Genomic DNA, 14,948 nt, shown 5'->3' with positions numbered 1-14,948 from the left:
ATGAAGGCATGGATGAGGGTTTCTGCAGCCGTGGAGGAGAGGGATGAGCGGAGACAGGCGATGTTTTTCACGTGAAAGAAGGCTGTCTTTGTGATCTGTTTAGTGTATTTGTCGAAGGAGAGGGTTTGGTCAAAGATGACGCCAAGATTCCGGATGAGAGGGGAGGTGGATACTGGGATACCGTCGATGTTGAGGGCAAAGTTATGGGTGGATTTTGTGAGCGTTTTTGGGCCAATGATGATTATTTCAGATTTATCACAGTTAAGTTTGAGGAAGTTGATTTGAAGCCAGGATTTTATTTCAGAGATGCAGTTTGTCAGGATAGAGTGGGTGTCGGTGGAGACGGACTTGGTGGAGATGAAAAGCTGGATGTCATCGGCGAAGCAGTGGAATTGGAGACCATGACGGCGGATTAAGTGACCGAGGGGGGACAGGTAAAGGATGAAGAGGAGGGGGCCAATAACTGAACCTTGGGGGACACCTTGGGGGAGGGGAGCAGTGGGGGATTTGCAGTTATTGATGGAGATGAACTGGTGTCTGTCAGAGAGGTATGATTTAATCCAAGAGAGGGCAGTGCCGGTAACGTTAAAGGTGGATTCAAGTCGGGTGAGGAGGATGGTGTGATCGATGGTGTCAAAGGCAGCGCTGAGGTCGAGGAGGACGAGAATGTTGAGGTTGCCAGCGTCAGAGGAGAGGAGAAGGTCGTTGGTGATTTTGAGGAGAGCAGTTTCAGTACTGTGGTTGGAGCGGAATCCGGATTGGAATGTTTCATACAGGTTATTGGCAGAGAGGTGATGTTTGAGTTGAGTGGCTACAGCGCGTTCCAAAACTTTCGACAGAAAGGGTAGGTTGGAGATGGGTCTGAAGTTGTTTAGGGTGTCAGGGTTTAGACCAGGTTTTTTTAGAATGGGGGTAACAGCAGCAATTTTGAGGGATGGTGGGACGATGCCTGTAGACAGGGAGGAGTTTATTGTTGCAATGATAAGTGGAGAGAGAGCAGGGAGGGAGGCCTTGACAAAGCTGGAGGGGATGGGGTCAAGAGTGCAGGTGGCAGTTTTCATTCCTATGAGTTCAGAGAGGTCAGTAGGGGAGACCGGGGAGAATTGAGACAGGGGAAGGCAGGATAAGGGGGGGGCAGGTGGTTGGAGGGGGAGCGGGTGTGGCGGTGGTCAAGCTGTTGTAGATGTTGTCAATTTTGCGTTGGAAGAAAGAAAGGAAGGAGATGCAGTTGTCTACTGTGAATGACTGGGTGGTGGTGTCCAGGGGGCGGAGGAGTTTGTTTATTGTCGAGAAGAGTGCTTTTGGGTTTCCGGAGCCAGAGTGGATAATTTGAGAGTAGTAGGCGGAGCGGGCGTGGGAGAGGGCATCTTTGTAGTGTTGTAGGTGGTCCTTGTAGGCTTGGGAGTGAACTGTGAGACCTGTTTTATTGCGGAGTCTTTCAAGTTGGCGAGCACGAGTTTTCATCAGGCGGAGTTCAGGGGTAAACCAGGGAGCAGAATGGGTGAAAGAAACTGTTTTGGTTTTTACAGGCGCAATCTGGTCAAGGCAGGAGGAGAGAGTGTGGTTGTAGTAGTCAGTGAGGTCGGAAGGGGTGTGGAGGTCAATGAAGGGAGAAGTGGACATTTTTTCAGAGAGGGTGGATGAGAATGAGGTAGGTGAAAGAGCGTTTAGCTTACGGAAGTTGATAGTGCGATAATGTCTTGGTGTTGGGGTGGGGATGTTGATGGTCATAGTGATGGCTAAGTGGTCAGAGAGGGTGAGGTCGGAGCCAGAGAGATGGTGCAAAATTAATCCAGTGGAGCAGACAAGGTCCAAAATGTGACCACGGATATGCGTAGGAAAGTTGACATGTTGAGTGAGGTTAAAGCAGGTGAGTAAATCAGTGAAGTCAGTGGTTATTGTGGAGTCAGTGGAGTCCATGTGGATATTGAAATCACCAAGGAGGAGGATTGAGGGGGAGAGGGAACATAGCTGGGTCAGAAAGTAGGAGAAGTCAGACAGGAATAATGGGTGTGGTTTGGGAGGGCGGTAGACGACAGCCATGAATGACTGACTGCGTGCGACCAGAGAGTTTAAAAGCCAGGTGTTCAAAGGATGAGGATGAGGCGATGGGGATGAGGCTGGTCCTGATGTCTTGACGGTGGATAACGGCAATTCCACCACCTCGGCCCTCCGAGCGTGGTTTATTGACGTAGGAATATCCATTGGGTGTGCTGAGGTTGAGCGTGTAGTAGTCCAGTGGTTGTTGCCAGGTTTCGGTGAGACAGAGAAAGTCCAGTTTGTTATCCAGGATGTATTCGTTCAGGATGAGGCATTTGTTGTTGAGGGACCGGGTGTTGAACAGGGTGAGCCTGATGTTGTTTTGAACAGCGGGGATGAATTCAGGTGATTTAGCCAGGGTTCGCAGGCAGGAGGTGCGATTTTGTGCGTTGCCGTGACTAGGTGCGCTGGGACGATGAGTGGGAGTGCGCTGATATATATACACAAGTGAAAGTGACTGGTTGAGAAGAGTGATGGAAATGAATGTAGAAGGAAGTAGAGGACGGGGAAGACCGAGAAAGACTTGGCTAAAGGTGGTGGAAGAAGAAATGCGGGCAAGGGGGTTAACAAGGGCGAAACATGACGACGATGCCGGCTCGGACGACCGTCCGTGGCAGACGTCACGTCACGTCACCGTGCAGAGTGTGCAATGTCCACGACGAGGTCAGGCCCCATGGCCCTGGCCCATGTGAAACGAACGACCGTGCCATGCCTCGAGCCGGGCTGCCTCGTCGGGCACCTCGCCGGCATCTGGCGTCGACGGACCGATCGACGCGTGCATGACTGCATGTGCACATGTGCATGGATTCGCAAATGCCTGCCTGTACGTCGTCGTTTCTGCGGATATCGCATCGTCCAAAAAAAAGAAGCACGCAACTTCGGCCACTCGAGGAAAGACGGGGCATGCCCACGACTCGGAGGCGAGCGTCGATCCCTGGGTCGGCCGGGTTCACGGAACCCTGAGCTCGTTCCTTCGTCACAGACGACACGACACGACCACTGGTGAAACTGCTCAGACACGTTGGGTAAAGCACGCCGTGGTGAAGTGGGCCGCGGAGCCACTCGGCACACAAGCCCGCTCACGGTCGACACGTCCGTGCCGGTCACCCCGTTCGAGGAGAAGGCCCGACCGATAGAAAACAACGGAGGGACTCCCGACGGGGAGCGGCAAAGATTCAGGGTGAAGCCGCAGCCTCCTCCAGTTATTTACTCTAGTTTTATGGTGTTTGTCTTCATTTTAAGGCATTTTTAAGACATTACGCCCGGTTTACGTCAAAAACCGAGTTACGTCACGGCTTATGGAACCAATTAATGATCTAGGCCGGGGTATTGCTGTATATATTGTTACGGGTTTCCGCCGCCCTTCATCCCCTTACCAAGGGGGGATTAAGCCCCTTGGTCTATCTGGGCCGGCGTAACCGAGACTTGAAACGCCTCTTCCGGGCAAATGTAAGGTAGGGTTTCAGGACCAAGTCTTGCACGTATCTAAATACCTGCGCCGCCACGGAAGCGGGGAACCAAGCCTCACACGAGCCACGTGTAAATTGAGTGCACCGAGCGGATTGCGTACCACGTGGTCCGTGCAGTTTTCGTTAATATTGGAATCCGATTGGAGCGGTTCTATTCGTACCATGCTTAGTCAATGATGGAAAACACAAGACGGTCGAATAAAAGGAATAACACAATTTAATTATTATTTACACTTATGTACAAGTCGGTAGAAGGCAGACACAGAGCAGAACTTAACCAGTCTTATAATAACCCAGACTCGGGCTCGATCACACTCACACAGGGGAATTGCAGGTAGAATGGTGTCCACAAGCTGCCTTGGTCGTCCAGGAACGGCGGCCCGCCATGCTCTCCACGGTCCCAGCACGTCACGCAAAGATGGCAAGCAGGTGGTGGAAAAGGTCCTCGTAGCGCTTCTCTCGAACAAAAGGCAGCAGATGAGGCAGGAAGGTGGGAAATGTACGCGTCTCTCGGCGCGGCTGGGCGGTTCCACAGCGCGTTTAGTAACCAGCGCGCTATCACTCGCGTAACCCAATGCAATATAGGCTCGGCCTTAAGCTCACCCGAGCGTCCACTTTAATATGAGCGCTTTTACCCGGTTCATGCGCGTCTTTCTCCGATCTCTTAACTCTCATCAATACTCGAACCTCTCCGCACTCAACTCCTGCTCCGAACTGCTGCTCTGCTGCGCTCTTCAATGCCAACTGCTCGAACCCGATGCTCGTGGGGGCTTTGCGCAACGGGTTATATGGACACGCCCTTAGCTCTCTCTCAAACGTTCCAACCACGCCCTGTGACGTATTGCCGCAGCCACTCCCTTTGAGCCCTGATTGGCGGCTTGCGCTTACCGTCAGCTTCTTCGCCGTCCTCATTCGGTCCCGACCCGACCTGCCAGGCCCGCCTCTTGTCAATTCGCGCCAAAAAGCCAAAGGCAGCACAAAGAGGCGGAAGGCGGCATAAGGCAATGGAAGTATGAAAAGGACCTACTCTCATTATTCTACTCAATGCAAAACTAACACAGGAAAAGGACTATTCTCACACATACTATGAAATAACTGAACTATCGCGAGGCTACGTGTTGTAGTGTGACTAAACATTGAGGGGGAAATTTAACCTTTATTGTACAAAACTCAAAACCGCAACACTACCCCTCTCCCTCGTCAGACTCGTCCCCGAGTCAAACCCAACAAAAATGGAACGACTGGTTTTGAGAATGATCTGGAAAATTAACTTTTACTTTTACATGTGACATGCTACCTCAGAGACATGCTGAATGGAGAAGGTGGATCAGACTCGGCAACGGTTGCTCGAGTGAGATGTGCATGGAAGAGGTTTTGGGAACTGATTGGCGTGCTGATGAGGAGGGGAGTGTCGTTGAAGTTGAAGGGAAAGGTGTATGCTGCATGTGTGAGAAGTGTTATGATTTATGGGAGTGAGACATGGGTAATGAACGTAGAGCAGCAACGAAGGCTGTAAAGCAGGGGTTCTTAACCTTTCTAGTGTCACGCCCCCTTTAGCAATTGTTGGTCGTCTCCACGCCCCCCTCCACCTACATCAGACGAAGCCACTCGTTGGGGAGAGCGCGAGAGGGGCTTCCCCTCTCGCCGGGGGGGTCTTGATGGCCCCCCCCAGGAAATTTTTGAATTCTAGGTGCTCTGTGGTGCATTCTGAGGGGTTTGTTCGTTGATATTGAAGCCAGCCAGGGCTGGGCCCTGCGCCCTGGCTATTGACGTAGATTCTGTTAACAGCCAGGGCCCTAAGCATGGCAGCCAGGGCCGGGCCCTGGCGGGCCCTGGCTTATTTCAAACACTGGATCTGGTACCCCTGAACAGATAATGTTCTTTCAAAATAACAAAGGAGAGATTACAAACCTCGTTTTATTGCATCAAAACGCAAACAAGCTCAAGGCACGGATCGATGAAAGGAAAGGGTAACTACACAAAACACGTTTGTTGAAATGTCACGTCAAAGGACGCAAAATCAATGAAACAACAATTTAGTCACTAAAGAAGCAATGCCAAAAATCTCACTAAATTTTAGTGAGATGGTTGGCACTGCTTCTTAGCTATCAGATCCGGAATTCGTGGTCGCGTGCCAGAAAGAGCACAGCGCAGATCTCCTTCAACGTTCAGCTTGCTTCTGTATTTGGTCTTGACAGCGACCAGCGCGGAGAATGCAGCCTCGCAGAGATACGTGGATCCGAACATCGTCAGAATCCGAACAGCTTGAAGCGAGATCAGAGGATAAACAGGAAGATACTTGACCCAGAATGTCTCCAGGTCCAGAATTTCAAAGTCATCCTCAGCCGAGGAGTTGAACTTCAGCTCCAGAAACTCCTCCTGGACCTCGTCCGAAACATCAGCTACGTCGCATTGGAATGGGTTTCTGATGAATTTCCAGGTCTTTCGCTTTTCGTCCAAGTCAGGAAAGTAGCGGATGAAATCCGCTTTGAGTTCAGTCAGATGATCGATGATTTGGTTCTTTAACTTTGAATCGAGAAGGCCGTCCGGAACGGCAGAGTCCAAGTTTGGGAAACAAGCTCTGTTTCCGGCCTCCATTCGGCATTTCCAGAGGTCGAGTTTAGCCATGAAGGCTCGAATGGCGTCGTATTGCGTGATAATGTTTATGTGCTTCCCTTGCAGTTTTTGGTTGATACCGTTGAGTGCTTCGAAGATGTCTACGAGGTAAGCTAGAGACAGTTGACATTCTCGGGACTGGAACATTTTGTAGAGATCCGCCTTCCGCTGCACGTCTAGGAATGTTGCGACTTCTTCCCTCAGCTCGTAGACTCGCCCCAACATATTTCCCTTCGAAAGCCAACGCACGTTTGTGTGGAAAAGCAAGGCTTGATGATCGCAGTCCAAGTCCTTGCACAGCTGTTTGAACAGGCGACTGTTTAAGGCTCCACCTTTGATAAAGTTGACTACCTTGATAGCCAGGTTCAGGAAATCCCTCATTTCAGCGGGCAGGGTCTTAGATGCTAAGGACTCACGATGGATAACGCAGTGTGTACCAATAGCAGAGGGATTCTTTTGTTTCAACTTCGTAACGAAACCCGAACGCGAGCCAAGCATGGCCGGAGCTCCGTCTGTGCAAACACCTACCAACGCGTCCCATGAAAGTCGATTTTCTTCGAAGAACTTCGATACCACTTCAAAGACATCCGCTGCTGTCGTGTAAGTTTCCAGGGGATGACAAAATAGCATTTCCTCCTTCACGCTGTCGCCTAATATGAAACGAGCATACATGAGCAGCTGAGAACACTGAGCCACGTCTGTCGTTTCGTCGCATTGGATGGCAAAGACAGGCGAGGCCCTTATCTGGTCAGTCACTTGTTCTTTGATGTCCTGAGACATTTCATCGATCCGTCCCTTGATGGTATCGTTCGACAGGGAGATAGCCGAGAGTTTGTTCGCACTATCCTTCCCCAGGATGAGCTCTGCCGCTCGCAGTAGACTCGGTTTAATGAGAGTCTCTCCGATTGTATGGCTCTTCTTGTTCTTTGCTACTAGCAGGGCAATCTCGTAGGACGCCTCAACGATCTTTGACGTCTGTTGCCGAAATGTCCCACTGCTGTCCAACTTAGCTCGCTTCAAGGCTTCCCTTTTCGCCACAAAGAATGCCTGTGATTTGTCTGCTGGTTCAGGATGGGTTGTCCTCAAGTGGCGTTCCAAACGTGTTGGCCGCATGGCATCATTGCTCAGAGTCTTGTAACATATAACGCACTGAGGAACCTCTGCGTCACCCTTTTGAAGTGCCACAAATCCGAACTTGATGTACTCGTCTTGGTATTTCCTCTTTTGCGCACTCATTGCCATTGACTTTGATTCCAGTTAATAATCTGTCAGAAGAAAAAAAGAAGTGTTAGTTGAGACTGAAACAAACTAGGAATTATATAAGGCGCTATCTTTTCGGTTAATTAATTTTTTTCAGTAGGGGAATTATAATTTCCGTTTGGGGTTATTTAGACGTTTATACTGCCGTCCCGCGCCCCCTCTGAAAATTGCTCACGCCCCCCTAGGGGGGCACGCCCCACAGGTTAAGAACCGAGGCTGTAAAGGGTGGAAATGCGAATGGTTCGGTGGATGTTCAGAGTATCGTTGAGAGAGAGGAAGACAAATGATGAATTGCAAAATATGATGGGAATAGAGCCTGTGATTGATGCTGTGAAGAGGAACAGGTTGAGATGGTTTGGTCATGTGTTGAGGAAGGATGAAAGAGACTGGTGGAGAAGAGTGATGGAAATGAATGTAGAAGGAAGTAGAGGACGGGCAAGACCGAGAAAGACTTGGCTAAAGATGGTGGAAGAAGAAATGCGGGCAAGGGGGTAAACAAGCAGAGATGCAGAAAATAGGTTTAAAATGGAGAAGATTGTCATGGGGACCGCAAGGTTAACCCCCGCTCTAGCAGGGAAAATGGCCTTAAAATGCATGTTGTTGTTGTTGTATTTCGATATATATATTGTTGCGGATCTCAACGTCGGCCCTTTTTCCCTTACCAAGGGGGGATTAATCCCCTTATCTATGACTGACCGACGTGAGTCCTGAAGCTGCCCAGCTCCCTCCGGAGAGGCAGGTGAGCGACCTCGTTTGAGACCGTGGACAGAGATGTTATTTGCCGAGCGGATGGCTGCCCGCGGCTCGAACCGTTAACAGAACTAGACCCGATTCTAAACGTTGGCCAAATCGTGCCACAGGTATTCAATGGGGAAATCACTAAGACGATCGGATGTGAGGAAACCAGAAGGTAAGGAAGAACAAATATAATTTATTACTAATATTTACAAGACCAAAGAAACCAAGGAAGGAGGAAAAATACGAAAATAAAGACAGAAGGAGGAGAAGACACAGTGCAATTATTAACTTATACAAGCTTACTTATACCCAGGGACAAGACACACAAAACAAACTCACGTACACAAAAGGATGGAAAGGCAGGGATGGTACGGGTCGGCAGAGGAGGGTCCAGGTAGATGGTGGCGTCGAGGTTCGGCTCCAAGCTAGCGCTTTGGTCCACGCTTGTGGGTTCGAGGCGAAACCCGTGTCCACGTGTATGCTTGTGGACTAATTATGGGATGCCCTTTCACCTTTACACAGCTCCGGAGGCAGGGGGGCGCAGAATAAACAATCTATCTATAATTCCAGTAATCTCTGTATGTGTGTTTGTTTGTTTGTTTGTTTGTCTGTGACCGCTGTTTCTCGACAACTACCGGTCCGATATACTTTAAACTTGCCAGGTATATTGCTGGGGACCCGAGGATGTGCCTTTTCAAGGTTTCATATTAATCGGAGAAGTAGTTACCGAGCTATGGCGATTTCTTTACCAAACACTGCAAGCCGTTCGCTTTGGACCAAACCATTGCATGTAAATAGAGGGGGGGGTTCTGTGGTCGTTGCGAATGGACCAAACCATTCATGTAAATAGAGGGGGGGGGGGGGGGTTCTGTGGTCGTTACTGCCACGTGGTTTCAAAGTTTTTTTTTGTTGTTGTTGTTTGCACGCATGTTTTTTTGCACCCACGTACGGGCACGCCCTAGGATGTTTACACACACACACCCCTACACAAATTTTTTTTTTTTTTTTTTTTTGGCAAGGAACGGGCACCCACGTACGGGCACGTCCTAGCTTATATATAGTACGGGCATGCCCTAGTAATAACAATTCACACAATAAAAAAAATATACAGTTCTCATATCCGCAACAATATATATATATATACACAGACTTGGCATTTAATATGGAATATTTTTTTTTCTTGACTTGGGTTTACTTTCTTAACTCAGTATATCAATCTGGTGAGTTTCTTTTACACTTTGGTGATTTATTTGTTAAAAGAACCATGTCACTGATTGTCTGTCGCAGCAAGAAGTCAACAACAGGATTATATCACAGGTGGCGTGGCAAAATGTACGGAGAGGTGCATTTGATGATTGGCTTCACAGTCGGCTATACAAGGGTTGTTGCGTTCTGTATTAGTGGAAAACAACTGCTGCACGTCTCCAAATGTTATTGCAGCTTCCTCTGGAGATTGTCCGTCAACTCGACAATGCTGTTTGTCATGGAGTGGTGGCTTTACGAAATTACGGCATGAAACAGCGTGCTATTGCTCAGCAGTATGGCATCACTCAAGGTCAGGTGTCAAAGATCCTGAAACAAAATGCTCAGAGGGGTGTCCCTACTCCAATACCGAGGCCAGGATGTCCCCGCAGAACCGCAAGGAGGGATGATCGCCAGCTGCACCTGTTAGTCCGCAATGGCCGTACCAAGTCAGCTAATCGGCTTAGGGCTGAGTGGCAGCAACTGACAAATGTGCCTGTATCCAGAAGGCTAGTCAACCAACGACTGGTTCAAGCAGGCTATCGTGCCAGGCATCCCCTGAGAAAGCCACACCTGACCAGACAACACCGCCAGCGCCGAATGCAGTGGGCCAGAGAGCCCCGCCAATGGCAGCCAGGACACTGGAATCACGTGATCTTCAGTGACGAGTCTAGATTTCTGGTCTATCGTCAAGATGGCCGCGTCCGAGTGCGCAGCCAAGTGCATGAAGCCTACAACAAAGATTGTATAGTGCCAAGAGTCCAAGCTGGAGGTGGTGGGGTGACCGTTTGGGCTGCTTTTCATGCAGGGGGCAAAACTGACCTGGTTGTTCTGAATGGAAACCTGAACCAGTTCAAGTACAGGGCCATTCTGGAAGAAACATTGCTTCCATTTGCTCGTGCAGCCTTTCGAGGAAACTTTGTCTTCCAAGATGATAATGCACGGCCTCATCGTGCTCGCATGATCCAACACTTTCTTGCTGACCGTGGTGTAGAGCATATGGAGTGGCCTGCCTTGTCCCCGGATATGAATCCGATAGAGAACTTGTGGGCAGAATTAACGCGTCAAATCGACCACTTGGACCAGCAGCCGACCTCTGTGCATGAATTGCAGCAGGCTATTGTCACTGCATGGCAAGCGATACCTGTCCAAACCTTGGCAAATCTCGTGAACAGCATGCCTCAACGTGTACGTGCTCTCCTGAATGCTCGTGGGGGTTACACGAAGTACTGAACTGTAATTTTACTGTCCGTAATCCCAGTCGTAATTTAACTTTTGTTTTTGTAAAAACATTTTTTGGCTAATGTGCAAAATAAAGAGATACTTCTGGAAAACGTACAGAAGTTTAACACAGTACTGTCCATGAATTGAGTTCGATATCAGTTTACATCACTTTCAAGGATCAATTTATTTGTTTCGAAATGTCAAATGTGGTTTTTGTTTCTTTTAAAGGTCACATTAACAAAATCTAGAATAATTTCAACATAATTCCAATGAACTTTTGGTTCTGAGACATCTTGAAAAGTAAGTTCACCCCCACAAAAAAAATATTCCATATTAAATGCCAAGTCTGTATATATATATATATATATATATATATATATATATATATATATATATATATATATATATATATATATATATATATATACTTATATATACTTATATATGGTAGAATATTACAACCCAACTCCTTTGCTTCATACACATGCCTCTTCACTTTAGGACGGAGTCCTGTACCTTTACTTACTAAATATTTGCCCAGTCATTAATTTATTTATTTACTTATTTCTCGTGTTTAAGTTTGACAAAGAAGCTCTGGCATGTATCGCTTGCAAAAATGACATGAGATGATAGGCAAAACAAGTTTCTGCGTTTGTGCCTCTGAAGCAGATGTTTACCATGTCCCGATCTGTTGGACATGTCTCCAGACTTGAACTGTCACAACCTGCTTGCGACTTAAGTTGTGCTTTCCAAAAGTGATTTTCTGTAAGGGCTGTTATTCCAGGAACACAAAGGATGCTGTTTTGATCGATACAGTCAGTGACTGTAGCCAAGTATCAAAGAGGGGTGGGTCAGTTGTTAGTGCTCCTAGTATCATTCTCCTTGTGAAGTCATTGCTTTCACATGGTTGTTCTTTTATTATTTTGTGCAACTCTCCCATAGCTTCAGTGCCGTCGTTCTCGTAAAGCATGTGCAATGTCACAACTAGGTTTATAGTTGTTGCTGCTGTTGAAATTTGTCTTTTTAATCAACCAGTTTGGATTTTGTCATACAGGCTGGAGTATAGCCATAGGTTAGCTCTAATTGTTTGTTGGTTGTGCCTTTTTACTTTATTTACAAAACTGGATAATTTATTGTTACCTGGAATTGGGGGATGAAAGGTGGGTGGGAGGGGAATGGGAGGGGGAGGTGGAGGAGGGGGTAGGGTGGTGGCGTGAGGGATCCATAGCTAGAATGTGTTTAGAATAATAGGGACCGTGTGATCTAGTTCGGTAGAATTACTCTTGTATTTGGGATAGGGCAGGGGTAAGTCACACGTAACATGTGCATTGACGAGGTCGTGATTGTGAACAATAGAGCAGAATTGGGTAAGTTTATATGGTGTAAAACCTCCTGTAGTTGGGCAAGAAGTGCACAAAATTCCCAACAAACACTTAGCACATTTTAAAGTACTCCCATCATGAACTGTTTGGCCGGCGGACCGTAATCCATGGCGGTAAAGTGAGTTGTGGAGGCTTTGAGTGGACGGACCACTTTCAATAGGGACTGCCCTGCAGGGTGGGAATGGTCTGAAAGATTGCTCCACCCACAACAGTGGGCAGCCAATGAGAGGGACCTGCCATGCATGAGGGTGGCCCTGCAAGTAATGAAGGTCATGTACATACATGCGCACACCAGATTATGTTTTGGTACAGAGGCGCCAACATCTCTCTCTCTCTGTTTGGTCACTGCCAGAGAGGGATTACTTTGAGAGATTGGACAGCTTGCTATGTCTCCTCTTCACCATCGATCGCCGTGCTGCCCTTCGCCCTGTGCCATGCCAGCATGTGCTACGTCATCCTGCAGCCACAATTAGCTCATACTGCCCAAAGTCCTCACCTACTCCCTTCATTGTGTGGACCTGGTATTGTTGGTGCCCTAGCAGGTTATTTATTTCCTTTGTACACACGTTTCCATAATACCATCATTATATGAAACTTTTTTCTGCCTTCTACTCACTATCGTCTGCCAAGTTAGGTTTATCTATTCGATGATCCTTGGGGTTTTGTATGGTGCTGTACCTGAACGGTGTTCCCGAACTCGGTGAGTTGCACCTCCGAGCCAAGTCAGAGTCGAGCCGGGTTTGGCTGTCAACTCAGGAAAGAACTCAGATATTTTCCTGTCACATGAAATGAAGTTTTAGCATGGAAGAAAAGATGTCCGAGATGTTTCAATTGTGAGTCGATTCTTTATTAAACCGCAACAGTGAACGTTCTCAAAACCGCTACCGGGAAACCCTGATAAAGTACGCTCACATGTTATGAAACCATAGGTAAAATGATGCTGCAACAAACTACAAGAACCACCCAAAGGTAGCTGGTATTACAAATCATCTTCAAGAAAGAAGCTCTAAACAACTTAACAAAATGTAAATTATGGTGATGCTAAAATCTGAATGAGCATAATTCGGTAATTTTCAAAATGTTTACTTTCAATAATTTTAAGTGGAGGTTCAAACCAAAGCTTCCAACACTGAGCTTTGCAGCGAAACGGAAGTGATTTTGGCTCACACCATTTGTAAACAGCAAGGATGGTTGTTGAAGGTGATGTTAGCTGACTTCCAAGCAGATGGAAGATGATCGGGTGAATAGAGCAGAATGTATGTTTGGGACGTTCAACATGTCGTCTTTGATTAAACCTGTCAGCAAAGCGGTGAGTACAAATAAAAATGCCAATATAGTACTGTATGTGTATAAACCATACTCTGTGGCGTAATGGTTAGAGTGTCCGCTTTCAGTCTGAGAGGTCGGTGGTTCAAACCCTGGCGGAGTCGTACTTTAACTATGGTACATGCTGCTTCCTTGTTTGATGCTTAGCATTTAAAAGGATAGTTAATGGGAAAACAATGCTGGGAAGGCAATGGCAAACCACCCACTATAACGCTTGCCAAGAAACTGCTTCAGGCGCATTAACACTCTGTAAAGAATATGATGATGATGATGACCACTCCTATTTACATCCTCAGATGCATCCGGCTGCCAAAGCAGTTTCTTGGCTATTGGGCACAATCCTGGATGGGTTTCCATGGCGACGCAGGATACTCGAATGGCTCATTCTTCCCAGTCATCTGGTACTCATTTTGCCGACCTCAGAAGGATGACAGGCTCAGTCAGTCTTGGTGTTAATTCAACGGTGGACAGAGGCTTGAACTCAGGACCTTGCGATCTTAAGCCAGCCACCTTAACCGTTAAAGCCAACAACAGGCCTGTAAAAAGTATGGTCCATCAAAAGGAATATACTGTATATTATATTGTTATGGTCACTCTACCCCCTGGGATGGGATGGAAATTTCTCCATGTCTTCCGAGTTAATTTGGCACAAATCAGTGTTTCAAAACACATGGCCACAGCCTGGCATGATTGGCCGGGCAAGCCGTCAAGCGGTTCACCTTAGAAGTTTGCCAATTGCCTATTTACTAGGAAGCCTGCTCCTGATGACACAAGTTATCATTAACAAGCAATGGTTTATTAGGAGAAAAATGGGGATTATTAGGTGGGAAGGGAGGGGAAGAAGAAGAGCCTGGCCACAAATAGCGATCAGAACTATAACAAATGAATTACAACTAAATACCCTAGGACTCCCTCAGGAGCTTGATGGCTTAAACAGATAACTTAATTATTTTACTCAGTAGTGATGAGACAGAGAGATAGACGAGACAGAGAAAAGCTGGCTTCCAAAGCCAGCCGCATATTGGGATTCCTCCATCGATCCAAGTTTTTCCTTGGATAAATCAGAGCTACTCACAGTCTACAAGGCCTTTGTCTAAAGCTCAATGGAGTACTGAGTACTCAATGGAATCCGCTATGAGTTGGTGCTTCTGCTTCCCATCTGTCTCTTCTGGATGCTGTGGAATCTAACGCTCTCAAAACTATTGGACTCTCCCGTGATGAGGCTGAAGCACAGGGTCTGTTGCTGTCACATCACTGTCAGGTTGGTGGTCTATGGCCCTCTATTCTCCAATATTGCTCTCCTTACTCTTTCAGTCCTCCGACCCTCCCTATCTACTCCAGTATGCACACATTCTTCCAATAACATCCTCCTCATTGAACTTCCAAAATCCAAGCTGACTGCACACCTCATCTCTTTTATTCCTCACTTCTCCTGTCTATGGAACCACCTTGCCAGAGACTGTTCCGTCTCACTCTTCCCTCCGGGGCTTCAAGCAAGTAGTGCACCTCCATCTCTTGTCATCAATGGATTTTCCAACACAATTGGACAAATTTAATTTACAGTGATGCAATATTAAACAGATTCACCACTGCCAGAAGGAAGGGATTTGTACATGTACAGTGGGCACAAGGTCCTGGCAGGTGTGATCAA

The 14,948-nt window shown here is 47.4% G+C and overlaps 2 protein-coding genes across 10 annotated transcripts in view; one reads left to right on the top strand and one right to left on the bottom strand.

Annotated features, from left to right (window-relative positions):
• LOC137425176 (ERI1 exoribonuclease 3) overlaps positions 1-14,948 on the top strand; it is a 317,378-nt gene that overhangs the window by 29,333 nt on the left and 273,097 nt on the right. The gene's annotated exons all lie outside the window — the stretch shown is intronic.
• LOC137419191 (protein FAM200C-like) lies at positions 5,409-8,333 on the bottom strand. The gene has a single exon (XM_078773078.1). It carries the CDS (start codon positions 7,365-7,367, stop codon positions 5,586-5,588), a length of 1,782 nt encoding a protein of 593 aa, XP_078629204.1. The 5' UTR covers positions 7,368-8,333; the 3' UTR covers positions 5,409-5,585.

This window comes from Myxine glutinosa, chromosome 1, assembly GCF_964187855.1.
Source record: "Myxine glutinosa chromosome 1, kmMyxGlut1.1, whole genome shotgun sequence".
Taxonomy (NCBI): domain Eukaryota; kingdom Metazoa; phylum Chordata; class Myxini; order Myxiniformes; family Myxinidae; genus Myxine; species Myxine glutinosa.
Note: the sequence above shows the minus strand (reverse complement) of the source record. Positions and strands in the feature narration are given on the sequence as shown.